The 23,615-nt window shown below is 36.3% G+C and overlaps 1 protein-coding gene across 5 annotated transcripts in view; it reads left to right on the top strand.

Moving 5' to 3' along the window:
- clip1a (CAP-GLY domain containing linker protein 1a) overlaps positions 1-23,615 on the top strand; it is a 70,635-nt gene that overhangs the window by 43,454 nt on the left and 3,566 nt on the right. For all 5 annotated transcript variants that reach the window (XM_087254312.1, XM_087254311.1, XM_087254310.1 and 2 more), the window contains 14 exons: positions 1,121-1,336; positions 4,777-4,917; positions 5,116-5,201; positions 7,213-7,333; positions 8,537-8,589; positions 10,038-10,155; positions 11,234-11,319; positions 11,914-12,034; positions 14,863-14,915; positions 15,247-15,364; positions 17,821-17,873; positions 19,329-19,446; positions 19,530-19,677; positions 21,751-21,803. In XM_087254312.1, the coding sequence (XP_087110438.1) occupies positions 1,121-1,336; positions 4,777-4,917; positions 5,116-5,201; positions 7,213-7,333; positions 8,537-8,589; positions 10,038-10,155; positions 11,234-11,319; positions 11,914-12,034; positions 14,863-14,915; positions 15,247-15,364; positions 17,821-17,873; positions 19,329-19,446; positions 19,530-19,677; positions 21,751-21,803 (1,485 nt within the window). The remainder of the gene's footprint in view (positions 1-1,120; positions 1,337-4,776; positions 4,918-5,115; positions 5,202-7,212; positions 7,334-8,536; positions 8,590-10,037; positions 10,156-11,233; positions 11,320-11,913; positions 12,035-14,862; positions 14,916-15,246; positions 15,365-17,820; positions 17,874-19,328; positions 19,447-19,529; positions 19,678-21,750; positions 21,804-23,615) is intronic.

Here is a 23,615-nt window from a genome sequence, read left to right as displayed (position 1 = left end):
AGTTGTCATCATTTTTTAACCCTTTATTTGTTTTTATGAATTTTACTTTGTTTCTTTCTTATGTTAAACACAAAAGAAGATACTTGGAAGAATCCTGAAATCCTGTAACCATTTATTCCATAGTAGGAAAAACCAAATACTGTGGAAGTCTATGGTTACAGGATTTCAGCATTTTTCAAAACATTAATTGTCATCATTTACTAACCCTTTATTTGTTGTTATGAGTTTTACTTTGAGTTTCTTTCTTCTGTTTAATACAAAAGATATTCTGAAGAATGCTGACTTCAAAAAAACAAATACTGTAGAAATCAATGGTTGCAGGTTTTAGCGTTCTTCAAAAAAATTGTATTATTTACTAACCTTTATGAGTTTTATTTTAAGCTTCTTTCTTCTGTTAAACACAAAAGAAGATGTTTGGAAGAATGTGGAAATAATAGGAAAAAAAACAAATACTGTGTAAGTCAATGGTTACAGGATTTCAGCATTCTTCAAAATATTAATTGTCATCATTTTTTAACCCTTTATTTGTTTTTATGAATTTTACTTTGTTTCTTTCTTAAGTTAAACACAAAAGAAGATACTTGGAAGAATCCTGAAATCCTGTAACCATTTATTCCATAGTAGGAAAAACCAAATACTGTGAAAGTCAGTGGTTACAGGATTTCAGCATTCTTCAAAAAAATACAAATTGTCATCATTTACTAACCCTTTACTTGTTGTTATGGGTTTTACTTTGAGTTTCTTTCATCTGTTAAACACAAAAGAAGATATTTTAAACGATGCTAAAATCCTATAACCATTGACTTTCATAGTAAGAAAAACCAAATACTGTATAAAAAAAAAAAAAAAAAAAAGCTTTAAATAGGAAAATAATCTAAACTCTTCATTTTTGAGGGAGATGCTAATGGTCTAATCCGATTTAATGATCTATGCTAAGCTAAGCTAAAAGTGCTCCGGCTAGACCCGGAGGTCAGCTGAATGGATTCAAAAATAGTAAAACTCACCTGTTTACCTCTAGAGGAGATTTAAAATGAGCCTATTTTGAAAATAAAAAGTGGAGTGCTCCTTTAGGTGGACTTCAAGATGAATTGAACATTGTCGTTTTCTTGTGTCTCTTCAGGAGAAGAGCATCGAAGACAATCATGCTAAAGCCAAAGACCTGCACGCTTCAGGAGAGAAAGCGCTTACAGATGCTGCGGAGCTCCATTCAAAAGAAAAGCAGGAGTTGCAGAGCAAGTGTGAAAAAGTGCAGCAGGAGCTCAGCGCCTCTCAGGATGAAAGCCTGGAGCTGAGGAAACAGATTGAGGAGCTGATGACCTTCAAAGAAAAAACTGCGGTGAGACGACAATGCTGCCTTTGTAGAAGAGCTTTATTCATTCATGCATTAGGTTGTAAATGTAGATGAAATCAAAATAATTAGCCCCCCTGTATATTTTTTCAACTCATTTTTTTAGAGATTTTTTTCAGCTCATTTCTGATCATAATAGTTTCAATAACTCATTTATAATAACTGATTTATTTTATCTTTGTCATGATGACAGCACATAATATTTGACTAGATATTGTTCAACATACTAGTATTGAGCTTAAAATGACATTTAACTAGGTTAAAAATCCAACAAAAGTGTGCAGGGGTAGCTCAAATAATGTGTTGGTGCTCAATGGGTAAGGAATTCATCAGAACAAACAGTAAAAATCAGTCCAAGGCACTCGAAAAATGTTGAGAAAATATAAAAAAGCCTTTATTGACATGGCTGTTCCTTAAAACTGGGCCTACGCGTTTCACCAAACAAATGCCTTCATCAGGGTAACGGTGATCAGGTGCTACTGGACTTTCTTTTCAATACTATGGTCTCAAGACTCAGTAGAATATCTAAACAATACTAAAATAATATACTGAACACAAGATCAACTCAATAGTAATCATTAATTCAGCATTGAAAGAGGGAGAAAATAACTTGTAAAGAAGCATTAACATTAGTTTCATGTCTGAAACTAAAACATTAGTTTCAGACAAAACTGCAATGTATTTTACTGGTGAATATGTCATGTAAAAACACTGTACAAACACATTATATGTATATTTTATCATTAAACGGAAACCTATCTATCTAAATGAAAACTTAGATAATCAAAAATGAGCATCATTATGTCTGTATCTGCACAGAGATCAAGCGTCTCACCTGAGAATGTGGACATTATGGTGTTTTTGAAGAAGAACGTAAAACTTAATTGAATATTCCAAATGTCCTTTGAGAGGACCAGCCTGTTTATCTGTCACTAGTCACTAAGGGCTCTATTTTGACGGCCCATGCGCAGAGCGCAAAACGCAGGGCGCAAACGCTTTCAGGGCGTGTCAGAACGCATTTTTACTAATTTACGGACGGGAAAATCCGCTTTGCGCCTGGCGCATGGTCTAAAAGGGTTGAGTTTATTTTCTTAATGAGTTATAGGTGTGTTTTAAGAATAAACCAATCAGAGTCTCATCTCTCATTCACTTTTAGAGCCAGCTGCGTCGCGCCAAGCGCATTCGCTATTTACAGGACGCAAAGTAAGTCTAAGTGGAAAAACTGAGCATTTCACAAGCAAACAGTTAACAAACTGTTAAACAGAGCATCTACTGCATGAGAATGAGAGATAAAGGATCTACTTTCACTTTCGCTCTTGGATAGGGAAACCTTTACGCACAGACATCAATTAGTCTTTAAATAAATAATTTTGTTTGTTAAGCGCAAATATTCGTTTCAAAACTGTTTCTAAATTCAGTTCTAATTTCCAGCAAACGAATAAATGAATAATAATGACTAAATGTGCTCAAAAACCTGAGTTATATCCTAAAACACATGCTGTGCCCCATATGGTCTAAAACCTGCAGGTGGGCAAATCTAAGCTTGTTTTTAAATAAAACAAATATAAATATGGATAGAATAAATAATACTGCAAATAATAATAACATTATACAAAAGCAAATTGTTATGAATGAACTGAAAAAGCCTCCCGAGATGAAGAAGACATAAAAGCAGTGGTTTTTCATATTTACGGAGGCTAGAAAATAATGTTTTGTAATATTTTAATCCTTTATATTTATATCCTATATTTATTCTTATTATATCCTATATATCCTTAAAATTTAAATTTTTTTATATGTAAAGATATTTGTCTATTGCTCTCTTGTGTGTATTAAGCAGTGTGTAAGCGAGGCGCAACTCTGCGCTGGAGTTTAGACCGGGTTTGTTTTGGTCTAATGAAAAATCTATTTTAGTTTCTCAAAATAGCAACGCGCCAGCGGTCCGCCTCAGAACGCCTTCCTTTTTAGACCAGAACGCCTATGGGCACACATATGAGCGCTAATGCATTTGCTATTTAAACAGCGTAGCGCAACGCCTCAAAACGACTCTTGCGCCAAGCTGAAACTAGCAAAAGACTATTGCGCCGCGCCTTGCACCACACTGCGCTGGGTGTATGATAGGGCCCATAGTACTTGGGTAAGATGGCTGCACTAAAGAGAATAGTTTTTTCTGAGTAGTCTATATTGGAGGTATTTAATTAATTTTTGATGTTTACTCTGGTATTCTGACTGTACTAAAATCTGATGGGAAAGTTAAAAATAAAAAAAGTTTAGTTTTTTTTGTTTTTAAGTGAATCTATTGTTCCTTAGCATCGCTGAGAAAGATGACAGCAACCCTAAACCCACAGCAAACAGAAACCGAACCGAACCATGGCTCCAAAACCGTGAACCGAACTGAACCGTGCCTTTGGTGTATCGTTACACCCCTAAAAAATACAGAACACTCAGCAAACTAGCATGTCTGAAACCACTCTGAATTTGTTACTTGCTACTATTGAGTGTCACTGGAAATACTTAGTTAACTTTAGCAAGACGCTCCTCATGTAGCCAACTGTGGTGCTTTTTTAGGTGCTGATTGTTGTATTTCCTTGTGCTGTGGCAACAATTCTACGACAGCTCTTACAAATGACCTGTTTTTGTTTGGTGTCTGTGACTTTGAAACCAAAACATTCCCATATTACCGACATGCTGTTTTTCTTTGATATGAATTAATCTATTAGTGCTTCTGAAGCTGTAAACACCATCATCCCAGTCGTCTGCGCTTTCCTGTTTGTTTTATTTATGGTGGGCGTTCCGCATAGTTTCGGTTGCGCAATTCTGATTGGGCAGATCGAAGGTGTGCTCATTCAACAGGCTAGTTAGACAGTCACACACAGACAGCAGTCACGCATTTGCTCTGGACAAGGGAAAATACATAATATGTATATATTTCTTATCATAGCATCTTTCGATTTAGCTAATCGCAACGTTCCAAATCTCGATTAGATTTCGATTAATCGCACATCCCTACTTAACGAGGCTAATAATATTGACCTTTAAAATGGGTTTAAAAATTAAAAACTGCTTTTATTCTAGCCAAAATAAAACTGTTAAGACTTTTTCCAGAAGAAAAAATATTATAGGAAATACTGTGAAAAATTCCTTGCCCTGTTAAAAATCGTTTGGGAAATATTTGAAAGAGAAAACAAAATGGCCACGGGGGCGAATAATTCTGACTTGAACTGCTTTATTTTTTGATGACTGCATGCTTTGTTGCATGCTTCGAGAAATACTAAATCTTTTTTCCCTTATTTTTTAAACCACAGAAGCTAAAAAAGAAACAGAATCTCTTAACTATGCTGAGATTAATCCTGTTCGTCATTACTTGATCTCGGTTTCAACTTCAGAATTAACCGTGACCTCTGTCACTGTTGATAATTTGCACCCAGGTCTTAGAGAAAGCAGAAAAGGCTGCCCGGGCCTCACTAGAGAAGATGACCCAGGACAACCTTCAGCTTCAGAAAGACAAGTCTGACTCTGAGGCTCAGGTGACGGCGCTCAGGAACACAGTGCAGGAAATGCAAAGCAAGGTGAAAGCAAGACGAACACTGACCAGAATTAATCCAAAACCTGTTAACAAGTTTTCAAAGCATTCATCATTCTATTCATAAATGTCGAAATTAACATTAATAATGATTATAAATCAGCCCCTTGTTTATAAATCAGCCTCAACAATTGCAGAATTATTGGTATTGACTGTTGCTCATTGTTTTGTGTGTGTTTTGCAGCTGGATGCTCTAAAGCAGCAGAACACTCAGTATGAGGAGAGTCTGAGTTCTGATGGTCAGAGGATCAGCAGCCTCAGTAAAGAGATGTGAGTGTCTGCGTGTCTGCACTGCTATTCTTTAGCAGCTTGAGTTGAGGAATTTCAGTTTGTTGTAGTTTCATGTGTTCAGTCGAAGAATTATTAGTCAAAGAATTCCCCATGGGGATCCTAACCGTACGTTCACACCGAAAGCGGCAAGAGCGTCCAAGGTCGCTCTGGCCGCCCTAGTCAACGCTGTCTGCCTTCAGCTCCGGCGGCGAGATCGTCAAAACAAGCTACATTGATCTCGTATTTAAAGGAGCCGTTGCAGCATATCAGTTACATTCCTGCATGAAACATGCTTTCTAGCGTGAAAATGTTGCGCACTTCTTATTAAATTCATATAACATTGGAAGATCAAGTTGCGTTTGGTGTGGCTTTGCTCTATTTATCCAATATGTGTCCATATGTCTGAAATATCCTGAAGCAGCAATACTGTTTTGTACTGTCACGTCGCGTGAGATTCTCACATTTTAAAGTAAATAACATTAATGCACATCAGGAACTTATTTAATGCATGTTCATGTAAGAAAACATTGTAAACAATTGGAAATCCGGTGACCGCAATCATCAACCCCTTGGTCGGAAGCAAAGTTCACAGGTCTGTGTTTTCTGAACTCCTATAAAGCGGTGGACTTCTTCATTCTGATTGCTTGCCGCCGAACCGCGTCATAGCTCATTACCATAAAGTTGACTTGGGCCCCGTTTACACTAGTGCGTTTTAGTTTTAAAACGGCGTTGTAGAATGAAAACGATACGCGTCCACACTCGCGTTTCACCCAGCGTTTCTGAACAGCTCTCCGTCCACACCAAAACGCTGAAAACGCACATCACGTGACCACACACACACTCTCGGGCAAGTGCTGCAGCATTTCTACCCAGATGAGAGCTCTGCTTGTCGGACTGCTCATCAAGCATCTCCCGCTGGATCTAATCTCACTACATTTGCTAAACGTGATATTTCATTCATGTTGTTGTCTTTATCTAACGACATAGGCCAATTCCCTGACTTTGGTCATTGGAATCTATTAAGTTACTTGTTCACGGGTAACATGTTTTGGTTAAGCGCAAAGATAAGTTAATGATTAATCCAGGTACATTGACTGATCGCTTGCCTTTATTTCCTACAATGTATAAACTTATTGTATGTTATACTTTTATAATTATCGATTATTAAAACTGATATTCAGCAAAAGAGAGGGTGCGTTTCGTATTTTCACTGAAATTGAAAGGAGGCAGTTGTTATCGGCTCCGTTTTGTTATAAATATCCACACAGTGAAGATGACGCTCATGCAGCACGACACCTCAACATTTCTGCTGTCTGTTAAGTTGCTAATATTAAAAAGAAAAAAGGCAGTTCCTTAAATCATGTTTACATTTTATTGTTGAGAAAGTGAAACAACGTAGCCAAGGTGATGTGAATGAAGTTATAAAGTACACTGTTCCCTTTGAAGATTTACCCGTGTCCTCGGTATGTTTTCCATATCAAACTGAGAAGAAGAGACTGCAGCCTTGATCAAACTTGCGAAGTCTTAACTTACAAGAAGAGGATGTGAGACTGAACTGTGTGTGGGCTACTTAATATTGAGGAAAAGCCCCAATCAGATAGGCGAACGTTTGCAGCCCCGCCTCCGTTTTCAGATGTCTCCGTCTTTCCCCATCCACACTGAGACGGTGCAGCAGCGTTTCAGAATGAAAACGGCCTCTCCAGCGTTTTCGAAACGCTCCGTTTTCGGCGCTCGAGAACTCCGGTGTAGTGTGGACGGATGGCGTAACCGTAGCAAAACTTATGCGTTTTCAAACTAAAACGCACTAGTGTAAACAGGGCCTTGATTTCAACTCTCCTCGACGCGCACGCCAGCGAAGACGCGCCACGCCGCGCTGCTCCTCGCCGCTTATCGCCGCTGGCTCTCATTGAAAATGAATGACTTCCGGCTCGCTTTCGGTGTGAACGTACGGTAATAATCACTCAATAGTTTGTGTTTTGTGCGAGCAAATGTTTTTCTGTGTGTGTTTCAGTGAGGATCTAAAACAAGCAGTCGCTGAAAAATCCCAAGCAGTAGATGATTTGAAGAATGAGAAGGAGAAGCTTGTGGTGGATCTTGCCAACAGCCACAAAGACAGCAACATTATACTAAATGTATGTCAACCAAATGATTTTTTCTAAATGTATATACATTGCTCAGCATAAATGTGTACACCCCTCACAGATCCCTCTTTTAAATTCGTGTTTTCTACAGGATGCTTTACCATAATATAGTTGTGCTTATACATTAGATTAGTCAGCACCAAAGCCAAAACTGGAACTTATCTAACAAGGAAACATAATACCATTCATTCATTTTCTTTTCGGCTTAAGCCTGGTTTATACTTCTGCGTCGAGTGATCAGTGTGACCCACGGCGCCTGCCTTGTGCATAGTCGTGCATTTATACTTCTGCTTGCTGTTTGTGTTGCTCTGCAATAACACTTCTAAAACACTAGCTGGCAGCAGGTGTTCTGTTCCTGGTGTTTTTGTTTTTTTCTGAACGCTACCTTAATGTACAAGTGGCTCAAACTCGCTCATTCAGTGGCAGGAACCGGCAGACGTGCAACAACTTTAATCATAAGGTAAACACAAAACAACAGTTTCCATCTAGAGCTCCTTCACGGGACTGGACACTTGAAAACACTCGCTGCATCAGGCTCTCTGGCTCTCATTTCGCCCACACTCATTAGTGCTACCAAGCCGACCATTTACAGAGCTTGCGATAAGCGTCGTTGTGACATGTAGTTACATTTTTTTTTTTAGGAGGTGCGCTTCAGCGTCGCCGACGGCCACGGCGAGGGCTATGCGTCCACACGTAGGCTGCGCCGGAGCATATGTGTTCCCTTGACGCAGAAGTATAAAACAGCCTTTAATCATCAAGCAGCGCCACAGCAGAATGAACCGCCACCTAATATCATAGTAAAACGAAATTTATGTTAGGAAAAACTTATTGAATGAAATTTGGTTTAAATTTTGTAGTTTGTATTTATACAATAATTTGAATTTAAATTGTATTCTCTCTCTATTTCTAAAGATTTTCGTTCTCCAAATGCTTATTTTAGTGGATGTAAGTGTTTAATAAAATAGTTTAGCTTAAATGCACCACAAATTTGTGGCTTTATTCACCGAGAAATGGATAAAAGTATGAAATAAACACATTTATGCTGAGCACTGTATATATTGTGTACCAGAAAAGACATTATGCATGCGAATGGACCGTTGTAAGTAAATCTGCGAACTTTGTTTCACTGAATGTTATATTATGCTCATTTAAGTACTGTATGTGTGTAAGAAGTTAAGGATCTTTCTTCTGCAGCTCAAAAAGGAGTGTGACAGTCTAAATGAACAACTGAAGGAGGCGAAAACCAGGTAAAAAAATGCACTGGACATATTTAGTAGAATGTCCAAGCTGCTCTTTTTCCATACAACGAAAGCACAGAGTTAGCAATAACACAAACACTTTCAGACTCAAAAGTTGCCAGCATTAGCTATATTCAGTATACTCTTTCCAAATATTACATGCATAACGATAAGATAATCATACAGACAATATGCTTTACATTATTTATACTTCAATATACATCACAAATGCAAACCTTGTTAAACAAAGCTTCTGATAAGAATTGAGAATATATTTAAGCCCATATATATACAGAGTAGGCCATTAATATGGATACACCTTAATAAAATGGGAATGGTTGGTGATATTAACATCTTGTTTGTGGCACATTAGTATATGTGAGAGGGCAAACTTTTCACGATGGGTGGTGACCATGGTGGCCATTTTGAAGTCGGCCATCTTGGATCCAACTTTTGTTTTTTCAATAGGAAGAGGGTCATTTCACACATCAAACGTATTGGGAATTTCACAAGACAAACAATAGTGTGCTTGGTTTTAATGGAACTTTTTTCTTTTATGAGTTATTTACAAGTTTCTGACCACTTATAAAATGTGTTCAATGTGCTGCCCATTGTCAATGGGCTCTTCTCCCACTCTTGACACACTGATAGCAACACCGCAGGAGAAACGCCAGCACAGGCTTTTAGTATTCGTAGTTTCAGGTGCTGCACATCTGTCCTGCTTTTAATGATTCCGGAAGACTTATTTATGAAATGAACTCTCTTAAGGACATTTTTAACAAAGTTAGGTTAGGTTAGGTTAAACTTTATTTGTCCCCGAAAGGAAATTTGTCTTGGGCATAAAAGGTGCTACAACATTGTCTAAACAGACAGTAAAAATAAATAAAACAAAACAATTAAGAACAAACAGTTAAGAACATACATTGTTTACAGAATAAGACCGCATATAAATATAAATATATAAAACACAGAACCCAGTCAAGTGCTAGCGTACTGCAGGAGCAGTGTTATTGGTAGAGTTCAACAATTCAATAGAGTTCAATTGGTTCAAGTGAAACCAGAAAAGATTTTAGAATTTTTATCATGCATCAACCCTAAAAATCTTATTTAATTCATGTATTTTTTGTTTGTTGATTTTTAAATTGTATATTTATTGTTAAAATGTTCCTGCCATGAGAATAGCCTTGGTTGCTGACATGGCATTAAATAAAAAATACATAACATTATAGAAAGTGCCTTTTTATTTTTGTTTAATAATAATAATAATAATAGTTTCAGGAATATTCAGTTTAAAAGTCTTTCAGAAAGCAGCTTTGCAAACTTTTTCTAAACCTTACTTTTCATTTTATGGACTAATAAAAGTTATAGATAAGTTCAAATAAGAGTTGAGGGCAAATAAAGAGTGTTTAAGTTATTTTTTAATAACACTTTCATCATATAACCTCTCTTCCTCACAGGGAAAGCAGTTTCAGAAGTGAATCTGAAAAGGAGAAAGCAGCACTTCAGCAGACACTACAGACGCAGAGCGGCTTGGTCTCAGAAAAGGACAAGGAATTAAACTCTCTGAGAAATGAGGTAACAAATTCATCTGTAAAAGTCCAATTCAACTAAAGTGAAAGTTAGACAATTACGAGTTATACGTTGGCCCACACGAAATCTGCCTGTGCAGAAATCTGCAGATTTCATTGAGTCTATTTATTTACTTGTGTAAACGTGTGTAAATGTGTATTTATTCCGTTTTTAAATTAGTTTCAGTTATATTATTGAATAATGCGAAAAATCTCAGATGATTTGTTTGCTTTACAGTTTGTAAAGTAATATCTTCTGTCCTTGAGTAAATATATTAGATGAGAGACATTTACCAAATAAGCGGATCTAATTGGATTTGCTTTGTAAACATTAAATAAAAGTTAAAAAGGTATTGTTTTTCATTTCATATATTAAGTTGTTAGTTATGATACTCCCAAAATAATTCCACATAAATCCGCAGATTTTTTAGCCGCAGATGTCTGCAGATTCTGTCAAAACGTAATCTCTGTCTGTCTAAAAATCTAAACACTGACAATATCACCTTTAAATATGTCTAAATTAAGTGGTTGGCGATGCATATTAGTAATTTCAAAAATACATTTTGGCATATTTACAGTTGGAAATTTGTTAATGATTTTAATTAATGTTACAAAGATTTTGGTATAAAGGAAAAATCAATAATTGACACACACACACACACACACACACACACACACACACACACACACACACACAGTGTATTTTTGGTTATTGCTAAACATAATACCCTGTGCCAGGTTTTGTTGTCCAGGATCACATTTTGGCACATCCAAAATTGCATTAATAGTTTGTGTGAAACACTTGGTAAATATGATAAGTTTGATTACTGGTTTTAAATGTGCTGTTATATTTATTATAAATAAGTATTTAAACTTTTTTTTTTAAATAAAATATTTTTAAAAATATTAGCAATAGACTGTTTACATGGGTAAAAAAGTAACTACATTAAAACATACCTGGAAGATTCAGAGTAGTTCTGCTGTCCTGCAACAAGATGAGATGCAAAAATGTTAAGCGAGCCCTTGTGGATAGATGATTAGAAGATGGAGCATGTTTCTGAATGCTTTCTCTGTACTCTTTGCAGCTGGATGCTCTAAAACAGCAGAACTCTCAGTATCAGGAGAGTTTGAGTTCTGACAGTGAGAGAATCAACAGCCTCAGTAAAGAGATGTGAGTGATCTCCATTGTGAAACCTGAATCTTTTCACCTTGATATTTATTTGTCTAGAGGTGTTTTTCTTCATGTAGTATAAATATCTTACTTTAATTTTTTACTATTTCATTTTTTGCTTTTTGCATTTGCACAATATTTTATAGTAAGGAATTACACAGATTATGCAATTTCATAACTATAAAAATGATAATATACAATAATATAATAAGCAATTCTTGATATACACGTATTGTTTGTTAAATATATATAAGTTTGTAAAACTTCTCAGTCCTTGGAGACTCCTCTGAGAAATGAGGTAATTTTAAATGTACATTTTGAGAAAATGAAAGTAATTTTGAACTTAAATGCATTTCAACCTATTGTAGGACTCCTCCAAAACAAAATCTGCAATATTTTCAATTGCATAATGGATTTTTAGTATTCCCCTCCTCTGAAAGAGATGCATCTTATTTCATGCATGTGCAATACAGTATTGGCATTGGTTTATTGGTATTGTTTATTGGTAACATTTCACTGTGGTTCATGTTTTTAACGCTAAAAGAGCATTGAAGAGCATTCTGTGTTCAAACAAATGTCGGTTATGCGTTTCAGTGAGGAGTTGAAACAAGCCGCTGTCGAGAAATCCCAGGCAGTGGACGATCTGAAAAATGAGAAAGAAAAGCTAACCATGGATCTCGCCAACAGCCTCAAAGACAGCAACATACTGCTAAATGTATGTTCAATCAGATTTATATACTATAGATTAGGAAGTTTGTCTAATAAAACTAATTAGTGTCAAGACCATTCAACATAATTGTTGGACCTGCTGTTTAGTACACGATTTACAATAAATATTATTATTGTTATTATTTTTGAATATATATTATAAAATGATGTATAATATATATATATATTCATTTCCCAGAGATGGGTTTCAGCTGGAAGGGCATCCGCTGCATAAAGCATATGCTGGATAAGTTGGTGGTTCATTCCGCTGAGGCGACCCCAGATTAATAAAGGGACTAAGCTGAATTAAAAAAAAATGAATGAATGAATATAAATTCAAATTTAATCATATTTATTATTATTTTTTATTATTATTATTATTGTTATTGTTATTGTTATTATTATATTTAAATATATATTATAAGATGATGTATAATATATTCAAATATAATAATATTTATTTTTATTATTATTATGCTAACAATGAAGATTATTATTATTATTTATCAAATGTATTAAAAAACTGTTCTTAAACTAGTAATTGTTAGGTGTTATATGGATTTATGATCATTTAACATGATCGTTAGACCTGGGGCCTGTTTCACAAAGGAGGTTAACTGAAAACTCAGAGTATTTTAACCCTGAAATGAGAGAAACTCTGGGTTTTCCGTTTCAAAATGGCAGGTTTGTTAAACTCGAGAAAGCAGGGTAAGTCAAGCCTGTTTCTGAAAGAGAGGTAACTTTAACTCAGAGTCAGTTACTGTGGTAACTTACTCTGTGAACCTAACCTAGTCAGAAGCAGGTTTTATTCTCTAAACTCAGAGTTTCTGTCGGTCTCCTCCCCTTTGTTAAAGACGAAGCGGTATTTCTCGCCTTAGCCTTATGTTTCCACACACCTATTTTAATGCTCATTTTTAGGGATGTTCATAAAAATGATTGATAGAAACGTCATGATGCACATAACTTTTTAAAATATGCAAAAAAAAAATGCATAACTGAGTAGGATAAACTTTTATTCGATAGAAAATGTGCGCATAAACTACGTGGGAAACACTTTTACTGAACAAATTACAGTATGTACATTAAAAAAGGTCATGATCAAATGATGATGAAAATGTGTGTAAATGGACAAACCAGCAGGCAGAGCACACTGTAACATCTTAAATATTGTTTTAGTCATTCTAAAATGCCTTAACTGTTTCAGTATTAGTGTATATTATTAATTGCCTACGAACGTCTGGAGCGTGTCAAGAGTCTCCGCGTCTCATGGCTTCAGACGCCCCCACGTGTTCATTGTGTTTCAGCGTTGTCTTTTGACATCGAGGCGCAAGTACATTAATTAAATAAACAATTAATTGACGCAGCTTATTCTACCACAGTAAATTCTGTTTTTACTGTTGATATTTGGCGCCAATTAATCAGGAAGTGATGATTTTTTTCTCTTTGACTCGTTGGATGGAAACTCTGCTTTATTCGCATCTTTTATGCAATATTCCAGTTTTGCACATAAATTTATGTAATATATTTGGATGGAAACATAGCTATTGCCTACATTTTAGTCACACACAAAAGAACTGTACGAGAATGGCTTGTCCTTTTTTAATAAATAATTAAATTAAATTCACCTTCGACATGCATGTAACTAGATTAATGGGATTATTATTCTTTCTAAAAATTATTTTTAGTACTGCTTACCTTTTAAATGTTATATTAACCTTTATCACTTGATCAATAAAAAAGGCAGACACACAAGTGCACTGTTAAATCATTTAAAACTAATAAATGTGTATAAAAGTTTAGAAAAAAGTATAAACGTCACACATTACATTACTTATTTTATTATACTTAAATATTTAAATACTTAAAGTGAAATTACGCATTAACTTGAGCAGCTGTTTTCCCAATCTAACTGTCTCTTCTTCACTGATGGTTGCTTCTTTTCAAATATATACACTCATATTTGCTATAACTTTGCATGAGAACATCAAGTTCAGCTGGAGAAAGAAATGGTGATCTCTTTTATAAGATATTGCCATAGTCACTCGTAATGTCTGCGCTCCATTGATAATGCCTTTTTAAAGTCAAGGTGCGCGCGCTTAACTCTGAGTTGATCTACTCGAAGTTGATTGAACCAACTCAGATCAGCTGTTCTGAAACCGACAACTCTGAGTTTTTAATCTCTCGGTAAATCGAGAAAAAAAGAGTTCAAGTTTAAACTCTGAGTTGTTTGAACCTCCTTACTGAAACAGGCCCCTGCTGTTTAGTACACTGTTTACAATAATAATATTTATAATAATAATTATTATTATTATAGTTGAATATATATTATAAAATGTTAAATAATATATATAATAATTAATAATGATAATTTTTGTTATTAATTTGCTTATAATGAAGATGATGATGAATAATAATGATAATAATAATAATTATTATTATTATTATTTATTAAATGTATTTTAAAAAACTGTTCTTAAATTGATCATTTTACGTATTATATGCATTTTATGTGTAAATTATTTGCTGATCATTGATCATGATCATTAGACCTGCTGTTTAGTACACTGTTAACAATAAATATTATTATTAAATTTGAATATATATTATAAAATTATGTGTAATATGTATTAAAATATATAATAATAATAACAATATTTATTAGCATTAATATTACTATTTATTAAATGTATTTTCAAAAACATTTCATAAATTGATCAATGTAGCGTGTTATATGTATTGTATGTCTAAATTATTTGCTGAATTTGATATTTGTGAACATTATATTTCTGGTTTAGGAGTTAAAATCCCTAAATTTTATCATTTTATTTAATGCAGCTCAAAAAGGAGTGTGATAACCTCAACGATCAGCTGAAGGAGTTGAAGAAGAGGTATGGGACAACAGACAAATGATTAATTATGAAATCATGTACACTTGTGTTTCTCAACCCTGTTTCTGAAGGCACACCAACAGTTCACATTTTCAATCTCTCCCTAATCAAACACACCTGAATCAACTCATCAGAACATTAGAAGAGACTCCAAAACCTGAAGTTAATGGGTCAGATGAGGACTACATCCAAAATATGTACTGTTGGTGTGCCTCCAGGAACAGGGTTGGGAAATATATACAGTAGATGCACTTTAAGTAATTGCATCAGCTTTTTTGTTTGCTGACCCTGCTCAACCCAAATGAATGAGTACAATCTGTCTTGTGTTCAGGGAAAGCACTTTAACAAGTGAATCCGAAAAGGAGAAAGCAGCGCTTCAGCAATCTCTTCAAACCCAGAGTGCCTTGATCTCAGAAAAGGACAAAGAGCTAGACTCCATGAGAAACGAGGTAGTGCGACCGCTCATGAAATTATTGTTCAGTAGAATTGTCAAAGGTCACACAGTTGGATTGAGTCTTGTAACGTTTTAAAGTACATTAAAGTACACATAAAGTCAGAACTAAACATATTGATTTTGTTAGCATCTTTGTATGTTATTTAAGAACATAAATAATTGTAATCTAAAATTGAAATCTGCAAATGCACTGTTTGTTTTCAGTTAAATTATCAGATTACATCTGTCTGAGGTATTGGGGAGTGGCTAACATTCTTAACCACGCCCTTCCAGCTGTCAGTTTATGACAACAAACAGAATTGATGAGGAGGAGGAGTCTGTTAGGTTCTAATAACCCTCCCCAAACCCTTTTTCCCATCTTTGTGAATGAAATGCCCACTTTACTACATCCAATCACCTCGCAGAATAAAAACAAGCCACGCCCACTGCTTTCTCATTAATGCCTAGTTCAGACTTCATGATTTTAGCCCTGATTTTGGCTCGCCGACAGGTTTTGAGAAATCGCCGACAAATGCCTGAAATCACAGGCAAATCGCTGCTCGTGCACGTGAGTGACAATCACACAGTGTGAACTATCAAAGATGCGATCTGAGAGACTCGCCGATGCCTGTGAGATATTTGGCGTGCTAAATATCTGGAGCTGTCGGCGATTCAAATCATGCTCTGTGAATTGAGTTTTGACTAAAAATAACATCAGCGATCGCCTACAGCCAATGAGAGAGCAGCTTTCACTTGTGTGTGCGTGTGTGTATACCTGCTGCAGGCCAGCGGGAGGCTGGGGGAGAAGGTAAAAGCGCTCTTTTTCGATTTATTTGGACCCACGAAATGTAGGAAAAACTAGTGGAGGTTTGACAGGACTCAGGAGCAACCGTGTCTGTTTGACGTTTCATACAGAAAGAAATTAGTTTATTATCAACGTTGAGGAGAAATGGCTAATTCCCTTTAAACCCAGGTGAGCAAATATGCACATTTTCTACCCCATTAAAGGCTGCTTTCTCATTATGTAGTTAATAACAAAAGATATACGACGTGTTTTTGGCTGTGAGACGTAGTTTGGACGAACTTGTCGGCGATTCTTCCTATAGTAAAGTCATGCAATGTGAAAGTCCCTGTCGCCGATCCATCTTGCAGTGTAAACAAAGCAGCGACGAAACGCAAGCCCAGATAGTCATGCAGTGTGAAAACATCTGTGACACGACTACTTTGAAAATCATGCAGTCTGAACTCGGCATTACTTGATCTTATTCTAAAAAACACGAAAGTGCGCCTGTTTTCGCAATTTTTTTTAGAACTTCCAATTTAGTCGCCTATGGCAGAAATGACTAGGAATAATAAACGGGAGAAACGGTCAAACTACTTGCTCTACAAACAAATGTTTGCATGACTATACAGACCAAGTAGAATAATATAATAAGGAAATATCAGTTAGCAACATCAAACAGCGAAACAAGCAGATTTTAATGTCTAAAAATGAATGGAAGTGAATGAAACCGGAAGTCTTGAGCCAAAAAGATTCAAACGGCTGCGCCCGCTCGTCGGAGGAGAATAAGGTAAATAGTTTGTTTTTTTAGAAACTGCATTTCAATATGAAAATAAAAAGTGGTCGCAGCTTCTGGTTCATGTGGACTTTAAGAAGTAGGGATGTGCTGAATTTTTCACCTCTGAAAATTATCAGCTGAAAATTACTTTTTTCGATTATTAGCCAAAAGAGAAAAACGAAAAATATGAGCTGAAAAAAGGTTACGCTATGCCGTTGTTATTCCTCTTCATTCATTCAGAGACACTCCATGCTGTAAATCCAAGTGGATTTCACTCTGGATGCGGAAAGTCCTGTGCTTTAAAACCCATTCATTTCAATGGCTTGCGCTGCGCAAGAGCAGCAGAGCGCATCGCTGACTAGTTTGGACCATGGTCGAAGTTCAAAATAGCTCAATATTCCCCTCTGTGTATATTCCATGGATGTGCACGCACACTTTTTCTATGCATGAACTGCACATGCTTACCAAAAAATGTTAATTAAGCCTTTAAATGTCTGTTTAGCTGTTTAGAAGTGTCTTGAAAAATGTCTAGTCAAATATTATTTGCTGCCGTCATGGCAAAAATAAAATAAATCAGTGATTAAAGATGAGTTATTAAAAATATTATGTTTAGAAATGTGAAGAAAAAAAATCTGCCTCCGTTAAGCAGAAGTTGGGGAAAAAATAAACAAGCGGTCTAATAATTCAGGGGGGCTAATAATTCTGACTTCAACTGTGTGTACAACACAATTATATACAGAAGTATTTTAAGAATAAATGTAGTTTTTTAATAACCGTGACCTGTGTTATTGGGACTCATACTATAGCCATTATGGATTTCAATGCATACTTGTTCTGAATTCCTGTTTTAGAAGGTTTTTACATTTATAAAAGCTTAAAATATGTTTTTTCCTTCTTTCCACATTTAATGCAGCTCAAAAAGGAGCGTGACAGCCTCAACAGTCAGTTGAAGAAGATGGAAATGAGGTGAGCAGCTGCTAGAAATATGATGTCATTTTTCACTCTATTTGTATAGAAGTGCTTGCTTTGTTGTTGGTGTAATAGAGGCATTCTGACTGTACATCCCTGCATTAGTAAATATAGAATACACCCAACTTCATTTATTTTCTTGTCGGCTTAGTCCCTTTGTTAATCCGGGGTCGCCACAACGGAATGAACCGCCCACTTATCCAACAAGTTTTTATGCCCTTCCAGCCGCAGGCCATCTCTGAGAAACATCCACACACACATTCACACTCATACACTACGGACATTTTAGCCTACCCAATTCACCTGTACCACATGTGTTTGGACTGTGGGGGTAACCGGAGCACCCGGAGGAAACCCAAGCGAAGGCAGGGAGAACATGCAAACTCCACACAGAAATACCAACTGAGCCGAGGTTCGAACCAGTGACCCAGCGACCTTCTTGCTGTGAGGCGACAGCACTAACTACTGCGCCACTGCTTCACCCTACACCCAACTTTTGTTTATTTATTTAGTTAGTTTTTTTTGTGATTCTAGTTTTTCTAATGTACTTTGTTCAGTCTTGTTTTAAACGTGTGGGAAACGGGGAAACAAGAATTGAACATGCCAGGTTTTTTTCCTGGGAATAATATTTCTAAAGCAGCTGTTGACATGGAACTGAAGCAGATTTTGGTAGAAACCTCAACAATACAAACATAAAACAAAACAAATAAATCTGAGTTCTGTGTAATAACAATGATGACACAAGGAGAAAGAGCTGAATTACTGAAATGTATTTAATATTTTAAGGCTTTTTTTGGTGATGGCAGCTTAAAGATGCATCACAAATGGAGAATGAAGTCATATGCATTTCTCTGGTGTGAGTTTTTCACCGACTTCTACAGAGTGTAAAAATCTTGATGGTTCTGTGGGTCTCAACTATCAAAATTGAGCTTTTTTTTTTTTTTTTTTGGATTTTCTATTGGATTCAAGTCAGGTAATTGGTTGGGCCATTTTACAGCTTGATTTTCTTTCTCTGAAAGCATTTGCGAGTTTCCTTGGCTGTGTTTTGGATCATTGTCTTGCTGAAATGTCCACCCTGGTTTCATCTTCATCCTCCTGCTAATGTAGATGTTGGACTGAAGCAGCTGATATTCATTTACACTGAGGAAGGGCAGAGGGTTGCTGAACTACTGAGAGATTTCAACTGCTGTCTGGGCTTTCACTGGCTTTCTACACCTCCCTTTCTTCATGTGTTCAATCATTTTTCCTTGTGTCATTTAATTCTTTTACACAAAGTAATTAGTTTGTTTGCAAATATGGATTTCTTTGGTTCTTACCAACATCTGGTGAAAATTTCGAGTCAACAGAACTTTTAGAAATATGTTTTCTGAGTAAAATGGTGAAGTGTTCAATACTTACCTCCCCCACTGTAACTAAACTTGAACATGAACCTGCGGTCTGTCTTCTGCACAGGGAAAGCACTTTAACGAAAGAAACGGAAAAGGAGAAAGCAGCACTTCAGCAATCTCTTCAAACCCAGAGTGCCTTGATCTCAGAAAAGGACAAAGAGCTAGACTCTATGAGAAACGAGGTAACAGTCGCTTTGGGTTTTTTGAGTGTGTGAGTGCACGTTACTGTTTTTTGCTCAGTTCTTCTGGTGTGGGTCGCGTGCAGATGGGTGGTCTGCGGGATCAGACACAGACGCTGCAGTCCAGTCTCAAATCTCAAAAGAGTGAGAATATTCAGCTTCAGGAGCGACTGAAGGGTCTGGAGAGGAGTTTAGCCGACGCTCAGATCCCCAGCAAAGGAGATAACGCCTCAGGTACAGCACTACACATGATTTTATAGCTTATATTAAATGGTTAGTTCACCCAACAATGAACATTTACTCATTTATTTACCGACACGTAGTTCTAAACCACTTTGAGTTTCTTTTTTCTGTTAAACGCAAAAAAAAGAAAAGAAATTTTGAAGAAGGGTAAAAACCCAACAACTGACTTCCATAGTAGGAAAACAAATACTATGGATGCCACAGGTTTTCAGCTTTCTTCAAAAGATCTTTTTTTGCATTCAACAGAAGAAAGAAACTCAGGGTGCTTTCACAACTAGACTTTTGTTTCGGAACCGGTCTCGTTTGGCCAGTTAGCGCGGTTCGTTTGGCATATGTGAATCCAGCAATAGCGCTCAGATCCGTGCCAAAACAATCGCTCCGAGATCGCTTGAATGCGGTGGTCTCGGCTCGATTGAAACGAACTCTGGAGTGGATCGATTGTAGTGAGAAAGCGATATAATCTGAGCCCGGATATATCACGGTGTATTATGGATATGTAATAGGCATACGGCTATATGAAGTGAGAATGATGAGTAGGGCGAGAGGTCATTCAACAGACATCCCAGGTCTTCCAGAAGTTTCGTGAGTCTCCCGCAAATGCACAGAGACTCCCGGTTGCCCGCAAATGAGTGATAATCTCCCGGAAATTGTGGGTCTCCCTCCCGGTCTTTAAATATGTTGTGCACCCTCCCCACCGCATCCCTTGTAAGAATGGTCTTTAAACCACAGCGGTTTGAACTGTAGTTCTGCCGAGCGACTAAAAAGTGATCAGCATGATGGTAAAAACTGTACATTTCTAGTCAAACCATTCTTCTGCAATCTCATACTAAAAACGAAAATAAGGGCAGTATTAATAGCTATAAATGTGGGAGAGCGTTGATATTATGTGATTGTATTGTATTGCTATATGGAACAATTAAATGTTAACGTTAAATCAAAAGTAATTCACAAACACTTGAAAATGAAATGATTTAATGACAATAATTCTCTATGGTTACAACTGAATTAATAACAAAATACTGTATGAATTGATAAAATATGAATTGATAAAGCATATGGTATAAATTGTACCCAGCTTAAATGTAAAATTAAAGTTACCAGAGGTAGAAGGAGAGACACGGAGGGAGGGAGAGAGAGACAAAGAGAGCAGGCCCAAAAGCCTGATTGCAGTAGAGTCAGAGAAGATAAACTCCACAGAAGGAGAGGAGCAGAGCAGGAGAGAAGCAGGCCAGGAAAAGAGAGAGAGCCAGAGTTTACCACCTATTTTGTATCTTTCTTGACATCGTGACCACCAATGCTGAGACATTCAAACTGACCAATCAACATGTGACCACATCATAAAACCCCCAAAGTCCACACAACAGGCCCTGATCTTATCAGTATCTGCCTTTGTAGTCAGTATGGACCTTCTTGAGTCGAAAAGACATGTTTTGTCATATAAACAAATGCATATGATAATTTAGCCTCTTACACCCTCCTCGCTCTTCAGACACATCGCGCGCACCCTTGTCAAACACCACCAAACCACTACCATCCCCCTGACAGCTGAGTGGGATTCTGCAAAATAAACCCTGAAACTCTGACCAATGTAAGGAGAGTTTACTCACATGTGACTTGTTTTAGCTCTTTTGGTTCATTTAGAAACTTTGCCGTTTGAAAGCGAACTGCGCAAAGAGCAACAATGTAACAATTTGAATCCCTGTCTCGGAACAAATGAATCGATTCACAGGTGTGAAAGCATCCTCAGACAAGTTTAGAAGTGAAATTATGACAGAATTACAATTTTTAGGTGAACCCCTTTAAAGGAGTTTTATATTAAAAGGGTGCTTTAATAAGATTTAATGTGTTTACATTTTTAAATGTGGTTATATGAAAGTCAATATTTTAAAAACATTGTCTTGACTATTTCATTAGGAGAACACACACAGTGCATTTATTTTTGTTTAAATCTCTGTGTTTGCACATAAGCAAGTGTCTCTTAGCTTAAAAGTCTATCTTTAACGTTTAATCCTTATTAATATGTTTAATATGCATTACATATTTGCTTGTTTATGTGCCATCCAGATGATTCTGCCTTAAGAATGTGGAAGGAGGCAAAGGAGAATGCTGAGCATCAGGTACGCCGAGTGTTTTTCCATCTGTAAACTTTTCCTCATTTATAAAAAGCCTCATTTAAAGTGTCAGCGTAAAACACTTTAGAAATGTTTGAAATGTATTCTGTTGTCTTAAAATACATTACAAAAAAAGTTTTACTTATTTTTGAGAACTTTGAGTTTATAGTCATTCAACATTTAAAAATTAAAGATGTTTTTTTAAAGGGCGCCAATGATGAAAATCATCTTTTGTGAGCTGTTTGGACAGAACTGTGTGTGTAATGTGTCCACAGCCATACTGAAGTGACAGAAACACAATAAGATTTTTTTTTAATTATATTTTTATTTTCTGATGTTAAAATAGGATCCAAATCCCTCTCATTTTGAGGCTGACTGCAACTTGACGTCCCCGCCCACTGAGTTGATTGACAGTCGCGTATTAACATGTCTCCGTAATAACGTGTAAAATCATAACAACACAGGACGTTTGCAAAGCAACTGGGATTAAAAGATCTGTTCAGCACTCTGTGATCATCAATCATCATCAAATGTGATCAAGAATGAATTTTACAAGTTTAAACCATTTTTAAAAGCAGGTTTGTAATGAATTGCAGTGAATTTACCGTCTTTATCACCACAACCGCGTGTCCACACAATTCACGAAGACGCTTCAACCACGGTTTGTGAGTGTTAAATCAGGTTTATTTTGTACATTAACATAATGGATGTCCATACAGCAGTGGATATTAACGTGCATCTCGTCACAATTGCCGTGCAAAAACAATGCAAAGTTAAACGCGTGCTGTGTGTGTGTTTGTCTGTGTGTGTGTGCGCGGGAACTTTGTAACGACATTGTGTGTGACTCATCATTGCAGAAAGGCTTGAATTAACTCCACAACAAATACATCAAATAATCATTGGGAAAGTTCTTACTGTAGTGTTTCTCACAAATGTTAAGTGTGATCTGCTTCCTTCGTCTTTCACTGTACTGTTTATCTGACGGAGATGAAGACGGAAACACTCTGACAGGCATGGAGGAATGGTGGGCACAGGCCACCAAAACAAAATCCAATATTTTGAAAGCTATAATAAATAATCAGATGGGTGTTTTGAGCTGAAACTTAACACATTCTGAAGACATAAAAGACGAATCCTAAATCTTGAAAAAGGGGTAAAATAGGTGCCCTTTAACTGAAATCATTATACTTAGTGAAACATACAATGCAGTTCAATGGCTATCAACGCTGAGTAAAAAATAAAACGCATACAGGCCAAACTAATTTAAGGCCATGTTTCATGCAAGACTGATGATTTTGTCTCGTATTTATCATCAGTGTATGTATTGTCTAGTGTTATTGTTGCCTACTGTACATAATGTGTAAAATAATTCAATGCTCAAAATAGCTCAATATTCTCCCCTGTGGACATTCCGCTCAAGTACACGTCTACTTATCTATGCATGAACTGCACATGCTCACTGGAAAAAAATGAGTCTTCTTAAATATTGGCTTGACAGGAGGACATTGTATGTAGTATACTTGTTCTTGCTGCTTGCAGTAGATCAACTGTGTTGTCATGGTAACGCTGGTAAAATGATGCCTCTTGCTGTCAATAAAATGTTACTGTCAGTGCAGTTTGGTTATTTTTTATTGATATAAATTAAGTTGAGGTAAATTAAAAAACTTTTATTTATTAAAGTAATACATAATTGCCATAGTTTATTCTTAAAACAACAAGAATGGGATTTCTATTGGTTTCTAAGATGATTTTGAACTGTGAATTAATAATTGCCATTTTTAAACACTTTAACGCAAATTAACTACTTTATTGTTATTT

The sequence above is a fragment of the Danio rerio genome, chromosome 5 (assembly GCF_052040795.2).
Source record: "Danio rerio strain M-AB ecotype USA chromosome 5, GRCz13ab, whole genome shotgun sequence".
NCBI lineage: Eukaryota > Metazoa > Chordata > Actinopteri > Cypriniformes > Danionidae > Danio > Danio rerio.
The sequence above is the reverse complement of the archived record's forward strand: the minus strand, read 5'-3'. Positions and strand labels throughout refer to the sequence as shown.